At 37.9% G+C, this 15,620-nt stretch overlaps 1 protein-coding gene across 3 annotated transcripts; it reads left to right on the top strand.

Moving 5' to 3' along the window:
• The first annotated feature begins 1,138 nt into the window (after nt 1-1,138).
• Nucleotides 1,139-15,339, top strand: LOC129253959 (solute carrier family 52, riboflavin transporter, member 3-B-like). Of its 3 annotated transcripts, none has more exons than XM_064115237.1 (4): nt 1,139-1,327; nt 9,997-10,106; nt 11,800-13,145; nt 13,593-15,339. In XM_064115237.1, exons 3-4 carry the CDS (start codon nt 11,976-11,978, stop codon nt 13,824-13,826), a joined length of 1,404 nt encoding a protein of 467 aa, XP_063971307.1. In that variant the 5' UTR covers nt 1,139-1,327; nt 9,997-10,106; nt 11,800-11,975; the 3' UTR covers nt 13,827-15,339. The 3 variants fall into 3 exon arrangements, with proteins under 3 accessions (XP_063971307.1, XP_063971305.1, XP_063971306.1); XM_064115236.1 differs by lacking the exon at nt 1,139-1,327 and adding an exon at nt 4,487-4,756; XM_064115235.1 differs by lacking the exons at nt 1,139-1,327; nt 9,997-10,106 and adding an exon at nt 4,369-4,756.
• Nucleotides 15,340-15,620: the final 281 nt, after the last annotated feature.

Below are 15,620 nucleotides of genomic sequence, written 5' to 3' on the forward strand. Positions count from 1 at the left end.
AAATAACCGAAACTTTAAATTGTCATAACTATCTTATTTCACATCCGATTTTGATTAAATTTTCAGCGTTATGCTCATTTGAATTTTCTCTATTTATTCAAATCAACATTTTTCGGGGGTGGACTTGACCTTTAAAGCATGCAGTTGGTGGCCAAATGAGACATGTCTACCAGTTGGCAACATGATAATGGGGGTGGGGTCTCGTTATAATATTAAAGTTCGTGCATTATTATGGTATAAACCTTAAATCACATTGATAATAAATTATATCTAATATAAGTTCAATCAACCCCAACTTTGGTGTTTTACATCCTTCAATTACATCATACTGGATACTACTGTAAATGATTGATTGGCTAAAAGCGATTGTTTGAGGATGTTATCTTTAATCGTTTCCGTCAATTCAATTTTTTTCCCAAGTTCGAGTTACAAAACACGATGATTTGGGGGACTTACCTAACACTGAATTAATGCGTCTCTTCACCTTTGACTCTATTTTGGCTCTGGAAGTGAATGCGGACAGGACCAATTCGGTTTTTAATAACATACATCATCGTTTAGAAGATCAAAATTGACATTCTTGACGAAAAGAATCCAGCAGTTGGAAAACAATTCTTTCTTTATTATTGATTACGTGAGCCATTATTTCAACACATCAATCGTATCAACTATCAAACCAACAAGGTATGTGTTATATCGCTTGGATCATTATATCTTTTGACTATTCATTCAAGTTTCTTTCGCTTTTCGCATTTTATAAACAAGTGCGTGAGACCGTGAACATGCCAATTAGAATTGGTAATCATATTCCAACCACAGGCGAAGCTACATGGGGCAGGAGGTGTCCCTACTTTGTCAATTAGTGCGAGAGAAAGAGGAGTAATATGACAGAAAAAAAAATTAAAAAAAAAAGATGATATGAAAATGAGATCTGGGTAGTATATTTTGTATAATACCCCTATTACTACTGTTAGATAGTGTTAATGATTTATTGGCTAAAAGCGATTGTTTGAGGGTGTTATCTTTAACCGTTTCCGTCAATTCAATGTTTGCCCAAGTTCGAGTGACGTTACAAAACACGTTGATTTGGGGGACTTACCTAACACTGAATTAACGCGTCTCTTCACCTTTGACTCTATTTTGGCTCTGGAAGTGAATGCGGACAGCAACAATTCGGTTTTTAATAACATACATCATCGTTTAGAAGATCAAAATTGACATTCTTGACGAAAAGAATCCAGCAGTTGGAAAACAATTCTTTCTTTATTATTGATTACGTGAGCCATTATTTCAGCACATCAATCGTATCAACTATCAAACCAACAAGGTATGTGTTATATCGCTTGGATCATTATCACTTTTGACTATTCATTTAAGCGCTTTGGGCCTAATGGGAAAAGCGCAGTACAAATAATAAGTAATAATAATAATAAAGTTTCTTTCGCTTTTCGCATTTCATAAATAAGTGCGTGAGACCGTGAACATGCTAATTAGAATTGGTAATCATATTCCAACCACAGGCGAAGCTACATGGGGCAGGAGGTGTCCCTACTTTGTCAATTAGTGGGGGAGAAAGAGGAGTAATATGACAGAAAAAAGAATTAAAAAAATAAGATGATATGAAAATGAGATCTGGGTAGTATACTTTGTATAATACCCCTATTATCAAATTGAAAACATGACGTCACTTTTGGATCGACCCTTTCCCCCCTATAAAATTACCTTGGCATGCACTGCCCCTGACTAAAAAATCTGAAAAATTTAGTTCGTAAACAAAGAGCTATATTAATAGGTCTTCTTGTACATGATTGTGTACTTTTCTGCATTGTCGATTTATGTATAAGTAAATGGCGATTCGTTGATAATTCAGTTTATGGTTTCTGTATACCCCTGTTTAAGCGTTGCTCGGGGGGAGGGGGGTATCAATTGGTGAATATCAAATATCAATGTGTGTATATATGGATTCATTTATGTTAGTTGAATTTATATCTAAGAATCATAGACCCTCTATCGTATGGTATTTGATCATTATTATAGTGAGTTAAGATCAACATTAAAACAAATTCATGACCACAAAAGACAATAAGTTTTGACCCTTTTCCAAAAATGTTAGAAAACTTGTCAGGAATGAATATGGCAATGGTAGCGTGTCACTGTATTACAGTATATGTGAAATCGAACAACGATAATTTGATGGAATTCATCGATCTACTTGATATCTTAAATCTGTTTCACATTTAGTAAGGATTTTGATTCTATTTTTTGTATATCAATTTAATTATTTCATGTGAGGAATTATTTCTTACAGCAAGCTTATTCTGGAATATTATGTTGAACCAGGGAAGTGGGTTTTTACTCCCACTTCCCTGGTCGAACTATGGTATGAAATCTTTCTTTACTGATATTTTTTTAATTTCCCTTTTCTCTGCCTTTTTTCTTGGTCATAGAAATTATTTTGGGGCTCAGTACCCCCCAAACCCTCTAGTACATCAGTTCCTAAACGAAACCATAATGCTGGTGAGAAACTCATAGCATAATGCAGTCATGCAAACAAAGGCCATTGTCTAATCATGAACATTATTATTCTTATTTTCCCCGATCTACTCTTCCTCAACACCGGGCTTAACACATGGCTCAGTGACGGATCTACGGGGGGGGGGGGGGGGTAGGGGGTTTAACCTCTCCCCCTCCCCCCGTTGGGCTGCCAAGTAAAAATAAAAGTGATGACCAACATTACGGAGCCAACCCCAAAATAGCTTTTACAAAACTCCTTTACCTTTTTTTTTCTTGTCAAATTTCTCGGTCAACCCCCCTCCTAGCTATGGATAAAAGCCAGGTCCGCCCCTACGTATCAACGCGCTACGTGTGAAATCGCAGGATTGCTGGCCGACCTTTTCAAACGATCAACCTTTGATTCATTGTTCATTCAAAAGCTGATATGATTTTGAGCAAAAATGAAAGCGTTTCATAAAAAAAAACACACACAAGAGTAATTTTGGGATATTATTTTGCCATTTTCCCCCTAATGAGATACATATACATGTACCTCTATTGTTTTCGGAGTATCATTAATTTAGTGAATATCTAAATCCAGATCAAAGTTTTCAAGAAAAAAAAATAACTCTAAATATTGATTCAGTCGATTCGGTTCAGATGTTATTCATTTATTCATTCATTTATACATGGCATATCGCAAGCATGTATGGTCAAAATGTCACAATATGAATACAATGTAGTAGATAAAACAGATATTATGTTAAAAATATTTATAACACAAAGTACATAATGAACATACAAAAGTGCTGTAACATAAAATTAAAGTTTGATTAGTTGAATTGCTGAAAAATAAAGGGGATTTTCGTCGTTATACCATGGAGATATGAGATATGGCTATACTATCATGACTATAGCACCAGTGGCGTACCTAGGATTTTCCACAGGGGGGCAAAATCGGCCGCCAAAAAAATTGACAAGCCAAAAAAAAAAAAAAAAAGGTCTTCAATAAAAAAAAAAAGGTTATTGTTCCAAGAAAAAAATTGACAAGCAAAAAAAAAGAAAAAAAAAGAAAAAAAAAAAAGGTCTTCAATAAAAAATAAAGGTTATTGTACCAGAAAAAAAAAAAAAAAAAAAAGGTCTTCAAGCTCGTCAGGGGGGGGGGGTGCAATAAAGGTCTTCAAGCTCGTCAGGGGGGGCATAAAAGGTCTTTCAAGCTCGTCAGGGGGGGCAGTGATATGTATTTTGTATGGGTTGTGGCTCGTCAGGGGGGGGCAGAGTGCCCCCCTGCCCCCCCCCCCCCGTAGGTACGCTAGTGTATAGCACTCTGCCCCTATTCCATTTTTTTTTACCCAACTCTCCATTAGAGGCGGGCCAGTGACATGTCATGAAGTGGGCTGAAATAATACTTTTGATCGTAATCATTCCAGGGCCCTGGGAACGATTTTTTGCTGAGGGTGCTGAAGTAAATTTGACAAGCAACAAAAAAATATAAAGGGTTTCACTATACAAAATGAAGATCGTTTTGGTCCCAAGATATTTGACAATCGAAAACAATAAATGGTTTTGTCCCCGCTTCCAAGGGCCATGCATCATTCCAGACAAACAATGTATTGAATCTTTTATCAACTCTCTCCAGAGAAGGGTTGTCATTGGTCAGACCTAGTCTGCTGGGCAAACCCTTCACTCGAGTTAAGGGTCTGAATGTGCAGCCTACTCATGCCTTGTGTACTGAAGGCTCTCTCGCCTGTATTGGAACAGCAAGTTTTGTATGTGCTAGTCTTTGCGTGGAGGCACACTTATTGATCAAAGTTCCAATCAGGGTCTGTGCCTGCAGACTAGGTCAGACCGTGGTCAGACATTGTAAACACTCTCACTGCAATACACGTGGTGTGTCGCATGACCGCTCTGAAAGGGGGCTCTAAAACCATGGACACGTCCCTGATAAAACCAGCCAAGCATGAATTATGCCCAAACAACATGAGGGAACATTAGAAAGTGCACGTGTAATGAAGCATGGTTGATAAATATCGGTCGTCAAACCATAGAGCTAGCTAGACGAGCCTGGCCTTATTTCCTGGGTTTGCTGTATAGGAATGGGATTTGAAAATTCGTATTGATGAACACCAGACAGTCTTGCAGATGATCTTTCATTTAACGTTTTAATGAGGCAATCCATAGTCAATATGCCAAGAGTCAAGACTACAACGGCGCAATTTGATATCCGCCACTACTACGACTACTATAGCTTCTAATCTGAATGGTAAGCAAAACCTGACAATGTTATTATGAGGATATGTCTTTCGATTGGCGCTTCCGGAGGCCTGTACTGTAAGGACGCCATTTGCTGTGGAGTAACTATGGGAGGCACGGGGGCAAGCAGGGGTGTCGATCCATTTTTCAGAGGGGGGGGGGGGGGCAAAATCATTATTATGATGGTGATGCTGTTTTGTGCGCGGTTCCATGGCTACAACAATCATGAATATTATTATTTTAGTTCTTGTCACTGTGAGCTTTATTGTATCCCTGAAGAAGACGTATGTTTAACGTCGAAAATTTGGAATTCACAATAAACTATTGGAACTAAGTACAATGCATTACCACTTTGCCTCATTAATATATATATATATATTTATATATGACTCATGAGAAAGGGACACATATCTCACCAACAAATTAATCAACAAATTAATGCGAGCGCGAAGCGCGAGCTGAATTTTTTTAGTATACTGACCTGAAAACCGGAAAAAGGTACCTGTTTAGGACTGTTTGTAGTAACTCATGAGGAGGATACATATATCACTACACAGATAATGCGAGTGCCGAGAGCGAGTTGAAATTTCTTTATATTCTGACCTGAAAGCTTGATATTCTAAGCATTTTTGGTACCATTGATTAAGATGGGTATCTAAAACAACAATAGATGCGAGCGCGAAGCGCGAGCTGAAAATTTTAATATTTCGATCTGAAAAAATTGACAATTTCATAGACGTTTTTAATAAAGAACAAGATATATATCCAACAAAAGATTATTGCAAATCGAAGCGGGAGTTCTTTTGAGGTTTAGAACTGAAAATGGGACATTATATTTACCTATTTAATCATGAAAAGTATGGGTTTTTGCGACAGAAATTTTTTATTTTCCAAACTGACAATTTGAGCACGATTTTAAATAAAGAACGCGTTGTGTATCTCAATCTCGCTTGCTGATTTCTGTGTAACATTACAATCTTATTTTATTTTTGCACATGCAGAATTATTGGCCCCCCAATATTTTCAATTATTGGCCCCCCCAATATTTTCATTGGTGGGGCAATCGCCACCCCCCCTGCCCCCCCCCCCAGGATCGACGCATCTGGGGGCAAGAGCCCCCCCCCCCCTGGCAAAAAAAAAAAAAAAAAAAAAAACCGGCAAACGGGTGGAAAGGATGAGAAAGTGCATGAGGGAAGTAAGAAAGATAATTTATAGTGAAAAGGTATTTTTTCAGAATTTTATGAGAATTCACAATATGAAGCATAATTTGCATATGACTTGTGTTCATTCCTCCCGACGCACGCATTGTCCATGCATTGTCTGTTTGAGATTCATAACCCCGTCCAAGATAATAGGATTTAATGACGCTTTAAACATTCAGTTTTGAAGTCAATAGAAAATAGATTTAAATTTCTCCTAGCGTCGTTATTTCATTTAGTGATATAGGCCTAAGCACCTCTTTCTGTTTAAGCCGGGTACCCTTTTTAGGTCTAAATGTAAAAAAAAAAAACATCAGGTCGCCTTTGTTGAATGATGAGATACGTGGTATGGTCTTCAAGAATAGTCCATTTTCAGGTCTGAATATGAAAAATTTTAAGCTCGCGTGCTCCGCGCTCGAATCATTTGATTAGTGAGATACTATGCTCTTCATGAATTCATACAAACAGTACTTAAAATAAGTTTCTTTTTAGTTTTGAACATCAAAAAAATTTCCACCTCGCGCTTCGCGCTCGCAATATTTTATTTTTGCGATACTTCTTCTGTTTATTATTACAATGATTAGAAGTGCTTATGCTTTTCCTGTTTTAAGGTCTCAATCTGACAAAAAAGTCAGCTCGCGCTTTTCACTCGCAAATATCATTTGCATATACATGTATAGGGCCTATCCTCTTAATTACATTCCTACATGTCAATCGGTGATTAAAACGTTCCCTTATAGGGTCAATGCATACTTAATAATTCACTCACAATTTTTGGTCGTGCCCCTTCCCCCCCCCCCCCCCATGCCATGACTCACGGTACGTCACTACTATGGTATATAGAAAATAACTCCACTAATATTTTAGAATGTAGATCGTAGAAGTTCCTGAAATGTTGTACATTTTCTATTGGCTGAAGCCCCCCCCCCCCCTGCAAGCAGCCTAAGAGGCCAATGACAGAGCCAACAATCAGCGACCACAGTTTGTTTTTCTGAAAAGGGAAGTTCGCCATGACAAAAAGTTCATTGTAAAATTAGCTGAAAAAATGATAAAAAATAATGCCGAAGGTTTGAGAAAAATCCATCCAAAAAAGTTATTAGAATTTTAATAATCTAATTTGTTACATCATATGCGAGCAGCTTTCCTACATATCGTATGGTGAACAATTAATGAAATATCGTATGGTGAACAATCAATGAAATGTCATTTTCTCAGAAAATTGAAAATGAATTTTACTTTGCCTTCAGTATATCAATAGACAAATCATTTCACACCCGTTCCTAAATATAAAACAAAAATAAGTCATCACGAACCATTAAACAATTGAAATTTATGCATTTTGTATTACATAACATACATGTATGGGCCAGCTGCTCGTTGATGACGTCACAAACCCAAAACTTAAACTTATAATACTTTTCTTAATCTGTAATGGATTTTCCTCAAACCTTCACCAATATTTTTAAATATATTTTCTGCTATTTTTACAACAAACTTTTCTTCAGGATGAACTTCCCCTATGACCCTGTATTGCAATAGGTCTACCTATATCCGCGTAGTTCACCCTAAACTTGCTGGGTAAATTTAATCCCATGTTAAAGACCGTACACCCTAGAAAACATATACGCCTAGCCTATGGTCCATAGTGAAGATAGCCTATATGCCCTTTATCAAGCACCAAATCCTGATAATCACTAAAGGGCCACGCCCTAGAATTTGAAATTAATTTCTAACTTCATATATTTGACAAGCCAGTAATTCTCTTTGTTTAACTTTGGAAAAATAAAATGGTTCTCGTCGATGAAACTGATCGACCATAGAGCTGAAATGGGTCGACATTTGCCTCCTCGAAAATTTGACAAACAAACAAAAGAAGAAGAAAGAACAGGGCACCTTTGAAAACTGTTGGCATTATGCTATTTGTACAACCCTGCCTTATACACCAGGGGCGGATCCAGCTCCCGCCAATAGGGGGGGGGGGGGCCGATTTTTTTTTTCACCCATGTTCTCCCCGATCGGAAACTCAAAGTTGATTTTTGTTTATTTCTTTGAAGGGGTTGTCCCAGCGGCATAATGAGCCAACGAATTTGAGGGTGCTCGATACGGCGTATCGCGTAAAGTTAATAAGTTGATAGCAAGCGAAGCGAGCGAGCAAAAATTTCGACATTTTTATTACAAAAATCAAAGTTTGTGACAGATTTTGACATAACATTGGAAAATAATAGGCCTATATTTCACCCTTATCCCTTTCCTTTTCTTTTTTTTTGTTTTCACGTTTTGAATAAAGATTACGCTGTGTATCTCAGTAAACATTTGTGTGCGTGTTTTAGAGTTAGACAGAATCTGGGCATGCTGAATACATTTCATTTTTTATCATGAAAATCAATAATGCGAGCACGAAGCGCGAGCGGAAAATACTTGATATTCTGGTATGAAAAGGGTAAATTTAAGCACTATCTAAAGCACTGTGTAGGGAAATTGTGAAGTGGATGTGGCTAACACTTAATAAATGATGCGAGTGCGATGGGCGAGCTGATATTTGTATTATTATGGACATTCTAGGCCTAAGGATATTCTTTCAACATATAAAAATGGTGACTATCTTCCTATTCTTCTTCCTAAGCTTGATATGAAACTTGTCGATATTCCTTTTTGAAAAAGGGACAATTTAGTTATTAGGAATTCATGAAAATTTTATTATCATATTTATTAATGTAAATAGCCTAATGGGTGAGTGAAATTTGTTGATATTGAGGCCTTAAAACTGGATATTTTGAGCACTTTTGTAATCATGAATAGGATTTATGAGTTGATATATTTTTAACAATAATGCGAGCGCAAATCGCGAGAAGAAATTTTTGATAAACTGTCATAAAAGGGGGATTTTAAGTAGTTTGTTATAGAATTGATATATAAAGAATCTTATGGAATAAACAAAGACGATATGTAGGCCTACTTGGCGAATCAACTAATGCGAGCGCACAGCGCAAAAAGCTGCAAATGATAATCACACAATAAAACGGACATTTTACAGAGCACTTAAAAAAAAAAAAATTCGTAAATCAAACAAAATAATGAAAGCTCGATGTCCGAGCTGAAATATGCTTTGTATATTGACTTCAAATTTTGATATTTTAAACTACATATTAGCCTATTGAGCAAGATATGTATCTCATCGAACAGGCTATGCGAGCGCGAGCAAAAATTTAATGAAGTGACATGAAATTAATCATTTTCCAAGTCTTCCCTTGACCTTATTTTATTCACTCGCTTCCCTTTTATTTTTCCTCTTCCTTTTTTCCTCCTTTCTTTCCCCTTCTTTTTCTGTTTTTCTTTCTTTCCCCCTTTTTTTCATTTTTTTGCTCCGCCAATAGGGGGGCCCGGGCCCCTCGAGCCCCCGTGACCCGCTTATGTTATACATCCCCTTAAAATGGAAATTGTATTTTTTTTTTCAAGATGGACAAAATAACATAATTATTTCGTTTATTGGCTTTTGGAAGTCTATTCTCACAAATAACGAGCAGGCAACAATACATTACCAGATCCCTTCTAAAAAAAGATAATAGTTTTGCCAATGCGTGGAAGATTCCCCCTTCTGAGCCCACAACACAGACGTCAACGATTGAAACTGAATACCAGTAAAGAATTATTGAAATAGGTGTTACGCGTGTTGATCACATTATCTCTTTAGTAATTGATTATATGCATTAACATGACCTAGTTCGGTTCGGATCCTGTAAATCTTTTGTCGAGATTTCAATAAAAAGCACATAATTATATCAGATGACATCTGGGCATAATTATGAAAGAAAAATAATGTATGATAAAGTGCATCAGACCTGATGCCGTTGCCTTGAAGTAAACCGACCTTTTATTTACCTTTAAAGAAGTTTCGGCGTTATTAGGCCCGCCTCCTCAGTGAATTTGCTTTGTGGATCGGTTGTGTTATAAAATGTAAAGAATTTATACAATATGCTAGAATTTTGCCATAACACAAATAAACTGGATTTCTTTGCTAATTTGGCTGTCATTCCTTGACCTTTTTTGCCAGCACGTACCGACGTCAGGGGCATGGGAACGATTTCTGAAGAGTGACTTGCTGGTTTTGAAAAAGAAATGACGAAGAAAGGGAAAAAGAAGTTTTTTCGCTCCGAAATGAAGGTGATATTGGTCAAATTTCTACATTTTAGCATACCAACTTGACTTCTAGGGGGTGCTGCCTGTGGTATATATAATTTTTTTTATCAAGAATTGATTTATTGATATCTAGAAATTATTTTTTGTTGTTAATAAATATCAAGATAGCAATACATACGCTGTCATATTAAGCTGTGCGACAGACTCTTGAGATTGGTAACTGATATCACCGTAAGAGAAAACAAACGATAAACCAATTATTAAAACAATCAATCAATCAACTAACTAATCAAACAAGCAACCAATCAATCAATCAATCAATCAATTAAACAATCAACCAAGCAACCAAGAAAGTATCTTGTAGTGAAGACTCCACTTTTCCTATCTACATACCGCAATGAACCTGTCTGTTTCTTATTTCTATACGAAATTAAGTTTTATGCGAATGATTAAATAGATCGATGTCTCCATCATTTAATGCAAATGTAATTTAACTCGGTACGGAATGCAGATCCAGGATTTTCAAAGGAGGGGGGGGGGGGTGTGCAGGAATATGTTGACAAGCAAAAAAAAAAGTTTTCACTAAAAAAATGGAGGCCATGTTGTTCCAGGAAAAATTTGACAACAAATGTCCTCACTTGCGTATGCATGACATATTCCCATAAACAAATATTTTGTTGTGCCTCTCAAGGGGGTGGGGAGGGGGGAGGGGGGGGGGGTACAGGTCCGATGTGTCCTACCTGGATCCGCCACTGGTACGGATAATGTCACGTGATTCATAGCATGGATATGAAGCTGATAATAAGAGGCCCTATAAATTGACATGGCATGGATTCGAATACCATGGTCACATTTGCTCTACGGCGGCCGTACGGCGAGTCGAAAACAGCCGTTTCAACATTTTTTGTACCAACTGCATATAGATGGCTTGAATTAAAATTAATACAACGGCTGTTTTCGACTCGCCGTACGGCTGCCGTAGAGCAAATGTGACCAAGGTATAATAAATCACCCTACCCCATGAGTTTACCCCGAGTTTACCCATATATAAAATGATTATCATTGTAAATCCGAGTCCAACTTTTATATCTATCTTTATAGTTCGATCTCGGGTAAATTTATGTTCCTTCTCATGGTACCCTAACAGAATCTTATCTCATTGTTGTTTGCTGTACTTTGTATTGGGGTCAGCAATGTTATCTTGATCTCTTGTTTTGTATCATATTTATTTCATTAATTGCATCACTCAGCTCAAGTTGGGCAGTGAGTGAATGCAGGGTATATACGGATGAATAGATTTCTGGGTCATTATCTTGGTGTCTCGTCGATTGGATCGCTCTGTTCCTTCATTCGCCTGTCGTCGTTTTGTCTTTGACCACGACATCACTTCAGCGTAACTCGTTGATCACGCCATGGGGATGCGAGACCCTCTTCCTCCATCTTTTTTGGGGTCATTGTCACATACCAGTTAGGTATATTTTCCGTTGCAAAATAATTCATGTCATAATGACTGTCATTTTCAAGTTGATAGTGCATGGATCTAGGTCCATAAGTAATGCTATACGCATTTTTTCCTGCGATACCATTGTAGTGATAATGGTACATTCGAACACTCGTCGGTCAGCCCCCCCCCCTCCCACTCGCCACATACACTTCGATGGTATTTTCCTATTTTATTAACTGCTAACTATATCTCTCTGTTTGCTCTTTTCTATAGGTAATTGACGAAGCCAGTGATTACGTGAATGGTATCAGTGTCCTCTAATTATCTTAGCCATCGCAGGTGTTCGGTAAAATCGAAAGATTAGATAACGAAACAAATCGGTAAGCCAACAGCTTATTTCTTTGCTTTTTGAGGTGCATGGATGAACGACGTTGACTCGATACACAGCCATGAATGAGAGATTAGGAGATCGATTTCGTAACATATTCGTGATTATTTTGGTGGTACTCTTCGGGTCGGGATCGTGGTTGGCCATCAATGGATTATGGGTGGAACTGCCCCTCATGGTAGCCCTCGGAATCCCGGAAGGATACAATCTTGCCTCCTACCTGGTCATCATCATCCAGTTAGCGAACGTTGGACCTCTTTCGTTCACGGCCTTCAGCTACTTCGTGAAGGGAAACAAGCTTGAGATCCCCACCATATACTTGAGTTTGTCAGCTGGAGTATTTGCATGTCTTCTTCTTGTATTCTTCTGGGATGCGACGACTGTTTGGGGAGTGTTTGGAGAACCACGCAGTACTGCTTTGATATGCCTGTCTTTCGTCCTAGCTCTGGTGAACTGCACATCCTCGGTGACATTCATCCCGTTCATGGTCAAACTGAAAAGCTCGTACATGACATGGTTTTTCGTTGGTCAGGGTTTTAGTGCATTGGCACCAAGCTTGGTAGCTCTCGGGCAAGGCGTTGGCAAGCAGGTGTGCGTCGCCAATTACACTTACCTATCAACTGGCGACAATTGCACATCATGGATGTCGCAAACGCAACCGGCTAAATTCCCACCAGAGACCTTCTTTTCGTTCCTCTGCGCATCCATGTTTCTGTCCTTCGCAGCCTTCCTTTTCCTGCACATTCTTCCTTCGTCCAAGAAGGAGTACGCTCAGCAAGATGCCGAGACACAGTCATCCTCTGAAAAATACAACGAGTCAAGGTCTAGCGAGACCAACTTCAACAAAGAGGACAGTACGGAAAAACAGAAGTCTTCAGACAGACTAGAAGATGAAAATTCTGAGCAACGCCAAGGCTATTCTAAAGGAGAATATGCCATTTTATTTGTCATTCTTGCCATTACCAATGCCTTAAGCAACAGTGTTCTTCCGTCCATCCAGAGCTTTTCATGTGGTGCCTACGGCTTCAATGCTTATCTTCTAGCGGCTACATTGGGACAGGTAGCCAATCCTTTAGCTTGCTTCATCGTCATGTTCTTCCCACAGACGAGTCTGGTCTTGGTAGCAGGGACCTGTCTTCTAGGACTCCTGATGGGAGGTTATTGCATGGCCACCGCTTTACTGAGTCCAGCACCACCCCTACAGGAAGATATATCAGGAGTCGCTCTTGTGGTAAGATAATACCGTTTGAATTCGCATTCTGCAGTCATTTTTATTGATGGTTCGGATATATAGCCTATATAATTATGTCAATCGTTTAGAAAGTTTACTTCCAAATGTCAGTTTAAAATCTAGTCACGTTCATTACGAATTTTCCTTAAATATCAGAAAAACTTATGATCAACGAAGAAAAAATGCCTTTGCTTTCGAATTATTTTGACATACTATATACTAAATCATGTTCATTATCTCAACTATACAAAGATTCGATCAGTGTCCTGAAGTCATAACTCCGAGTCCCAAGGTAGAAACAATAACCTACTTCAGCGTCTCTACCGAGTCGTAAAAAAAGTGATGAGGCATTATGATCCCTAATTTTCATTTCATTTTTAATTTCTCCTCTCCTCTCCTCCCACTTCTTTTCTTATCTCCCTTCTCCCTCGTCTCTACATCCTAAAGGTGATAGCTTGGATCCTAGCAGGCGGTCTCTTTGCTCACGTGAAGGCGACCATCGGGTTTATCCTCCGTAACCAGCCCCATAACCATCGACTGCTGACATGGTACGGTATCGTCACCCAACTTGGCTCATTGACAGGCGCCCTCATCATCTTTCCCTTTGTCAACGTCCTGTCTGCGTTTGTACCATACTACAGCGATCCCTGTCAAGGATATCCCATCTGCGAGCCGTCATAGCATTTGGATTGCTTTTATATTTGAGCATTTCTGAGCAGCTAGACTTTGGACGATACCAAAGTTAGCAGTGCGGAAGAAGCGTCATTGCTATTGTCGAGTACATAATAAGGTTTGATGTGCTATTTTAGGGTGTTCTTTGACCACAGTAGTGGCTTCAGAGTTCGGAATGCAAAGAGGAACAGTCTACGATACAAAATCAAGTTGACTTCATGGGAATATGATTAGACAAGCAATGTACATTATAAGTGAGAACAAAGCATCAATTTCGTAGACATGCTACATTTTGATCAAATCTCAAGGACTGATGGGAGCTCACAACATATACGCGGTCTTTATTACTTTTTCCCCACTTTTTGAGAAGTTAATTTGGAGTAACAATGTGTGTTTTCTTAAATTTTAGAATGACCTTGGAAACCTCTCTGTGACATTTCGGTGATCAATAAAACTCACATCATAGTTATATAATTCATGCTACAAGCGCGTATCTTCAATACACTGTATTTTTTAAGAGAACGAATAGCTCAGGTAAAGAGCGGCATATTGATGTCTTATTACACGGGAGGTTATCTTAATTCGGGTACGTAAATCAATTCGACAGCAGTTAGACACATCTGCGCATTCTTCGAAACAATTACAAAATTAAAATTAATAATCATCATTCGGCTGAACTATTCTTTCGAGGCACTCTGGTCCATAATGCATTGGCAATTAACATGCAAGGGTCCGTTGAATAAGGACTTACAATTCATGCCATTATGGTAACTACCATGGGAACCTTGATTCTGATTGGCTGCTGAGCCCTGTTACCATGGTAGTTATACCACTGAGGCAAAGTCACAATAGTTGTAGCTTTTTATGAAACGGGTTCCAGATTTGCTCAAGTTCGACTACCCAGCAAGGTAAATATTAATTTATTGATAAGATATATATACAAAATGGGATATGGTATGTATATTTAATATCGTGGCATGTCATAAAACAAACAATAATTTAGGTCCATAAACATTTCATTGAACTGGTATATATGATTTCAAAGCTTAATGTTATTTGGGTCTCATAGTAATCGTCTTACTCTTTGTGAAAATAATGTAGAAAACAATTACTGTATTTCATTACCTTTTTAGCTTTCCTCTAAATGGATTGAAATTGATATAATTTGTGCTTATATAAAATGTCATTATTTCTAACCGAGGCTATAAATCACTGAAAGTTACTTTCCTCGTTTTCTCCGTGTAATAGACGTCGGCGGGAGTTTCTTGTCATATATAATTAAGAATATTGATGTGCAAAATATCTTCTGTGTGAGAGGATAGACCCTGTTTGAATAATAATCATGCTTATCACCCTTTTCAATATAATCATTGCCTCAGAAACTGTAACATGATTTTTTATGTCTTAGATTGTGTATACGTGAATTGTCGTTTGTTTGTTAAAATCACAGGATGACTAGAAATACATAAATACGTTTTACATCATTTATTCGAATAAAATAAAATAATCTACTTTTAAAAAATGGAGGCGAATGATTTGTTTTACCAGTCTGCCAAGGAAGAATGAATGCTGTAAGTAACCGGAGGACCGAACGCTTTTAGGTCACCTCCGAGGGACTTAAAAGGCATAGACATGTAATTTAAAAAACCAAAGGAGAGATGAAAATTGTACATGGATGCCTTTCTATCAACCTAAAAACTATGAAACCAACAAAAAAAATCAAAAGAAATGCTTTTGATACGTTATTATAATTGAAGATTTTGTGTAATTTCTATCGTGCCGATAATAATAGCACACATAAGT

Source organism: Lytechinus pictus, unplaced genomic scaffold (genome assembly GCF_037042905.1).
Source record: "Lytechinus pictus isolate F3 Inbred unplaced genomic scaffold, Lp3.0 scaffold_25, whole genome shotgun sequence".
In the NCBI taxonomy this organism is placed as follows: Eukaryota; Metazoa; Echinodermata; class Echinoidea; order Temnopleuroida; family Toxopneustidae; genus Lytechinus; species Lytechinus pictus.